General features: G+C 37.1%; 1 protein-coding gene across 1 annotated transcript in view; it reads right to left on the reverse strand.

Annotated features, from left to right (window-relative positions):
- Positions 1-220: 220 nt before the first annotated feature.
- The window catches only part of LOTGIDRAFT_176358 (hypothetical protein), a gene marked incomplete at both ends in the record, with an annotated part of 35,400 nt that continues 34,176 nt past the window's right edge, over positions 221-1,444 (reverse strand). Inside the window, one exon of the mRNA XM_009046843.1 lies at positions 221-276. Within this exon, the coding sequence (XP_009045091.1) occupies positions 221-276 (56 nt within the window). The remainder of the gene's footprint in view (positions 277-1,444) is intronic.

Genomic DNA, 1,444 nt, shown 5'->3' on the forward strand with positions numbered 1-1,444 from the left:
AGATATCACTGGTTCGAATTCTTCTTCGTAGGGTGGTAAGATTGTTGCGCTGTTGATACTGGACTCCATCATCATGTTGTTGAGAGTGCTGAGGTTCTGTTGTGCTTTCTTCGAGATTTTATTTGAAATGGGTATACATGTGAAGAGGATCTTGGATTTCGGGGAAGGGAGGGTTTGATTCTCCCAAATGTACAGGCCTAGGGTGGAGCAAACACTTTATTTAGAAATTAGGATTAAGGGTCTTGATATTGGGTTTTCTTCTGTTCTTATTCTGATCTGAAATTAGAAAAAATAACTCGCCCGATGGGCGAGAAGTATAGTATCTGTTATGTACTGATTGTTTTTAGTTTACTATGAACAATATTATCATTTAAGTTCTTATTTTTTGAATATGCAACTATCATTTTCTGCTTAAAGACATGGGGGAATTTCTCTTGAAGGCTCTTATAGTGGGCATGAACTATCTTGCTTGCTCGATTGCTGGTTGTATTAAACGGGACAACAAAGGGTGCTATGCCTACATTATGATGAATATTTAGTCCTATTGGTCTTGCTGTATTCAATGTCTCAATCCAATGGGCCTCCCTAGATTGACGGAATTTGGTAGTTTCATCTTCTGGCAAGTCAATTTCTATACGCTCAATTGGGATTAGGGTGAGATCGTCTATTGAATGGTCGTCGAGGTTGAAATGATTAGAAACAGGCTTGTCTTTCTTTAATTTGATGTCCGACCTATGAGCATTAAAGCGAGTTCGTAAATTATTCTTAGTTTCTCCTACATATTGTTTGGGGCATTTCTTGCATGAAATTAAATATATTACATTCGAATGTTCGCATGTTAGATGTTCCTGGATCGGGTACCTTTTATTCGTAGAGTTGCTTTTATTCGTAGAGTTGCTTACAAAATAATGAGTTTCTGATATAAAGGGACATGTTTTGCATCTACTGGACAAACATGGAGCACTTCTTAAACCTGGAGGTACTTCGGCATAAAGTCTGTTTTTAGCTGCTATCTGTGCTAAGGTGGAATTTTTTATGTTTCGTAAAAATCGTTTAGAGTACCTACGCTCTTTCAGTTTTGAGAAAACAATCGTACAGGCTTGGTTGAAATCAGAAGATCTTGTACAAATTCGATGAAATCGTAAAACTTGTGACTTACTTATACCAGAAAAGGTATGTTTTGGGTGAAAGGAGCTCTTGTGCAAGAGTTGATGAGTATCAGTTTCTTTGAAATACACTTTAATATCCAGTTTATTTGTTTCTGCTATGGAATCTCCCTTAAAGACTGTGGTATCGAGAAAGTCTATGCTTTTGTCACTCACGTTTGCGGTTAGTTTGATAGAAGGATGGTGGTTGTTGAGAATTTCANACAATTCCCAAAGCTGTTCGATAGAATAAGTCCAAACCATAACAATGTCATCCAAAAAGCGTCCATAAAAAAAGT

The sequence above is a fragment of the Lottia gigantea genome (assembly GCF_000327385.1).
Source record: "Lottia gigantea unplaced genomic scaffold LOTGIsca_1071, whole genome shotgun sequence".
Taxonomy (NCBI): domain Eukaryota; kingdom Metazoa; phylum Mollusca; class Gastropoda; family Lottiidae; genus Lottia; species Lottia gigantea.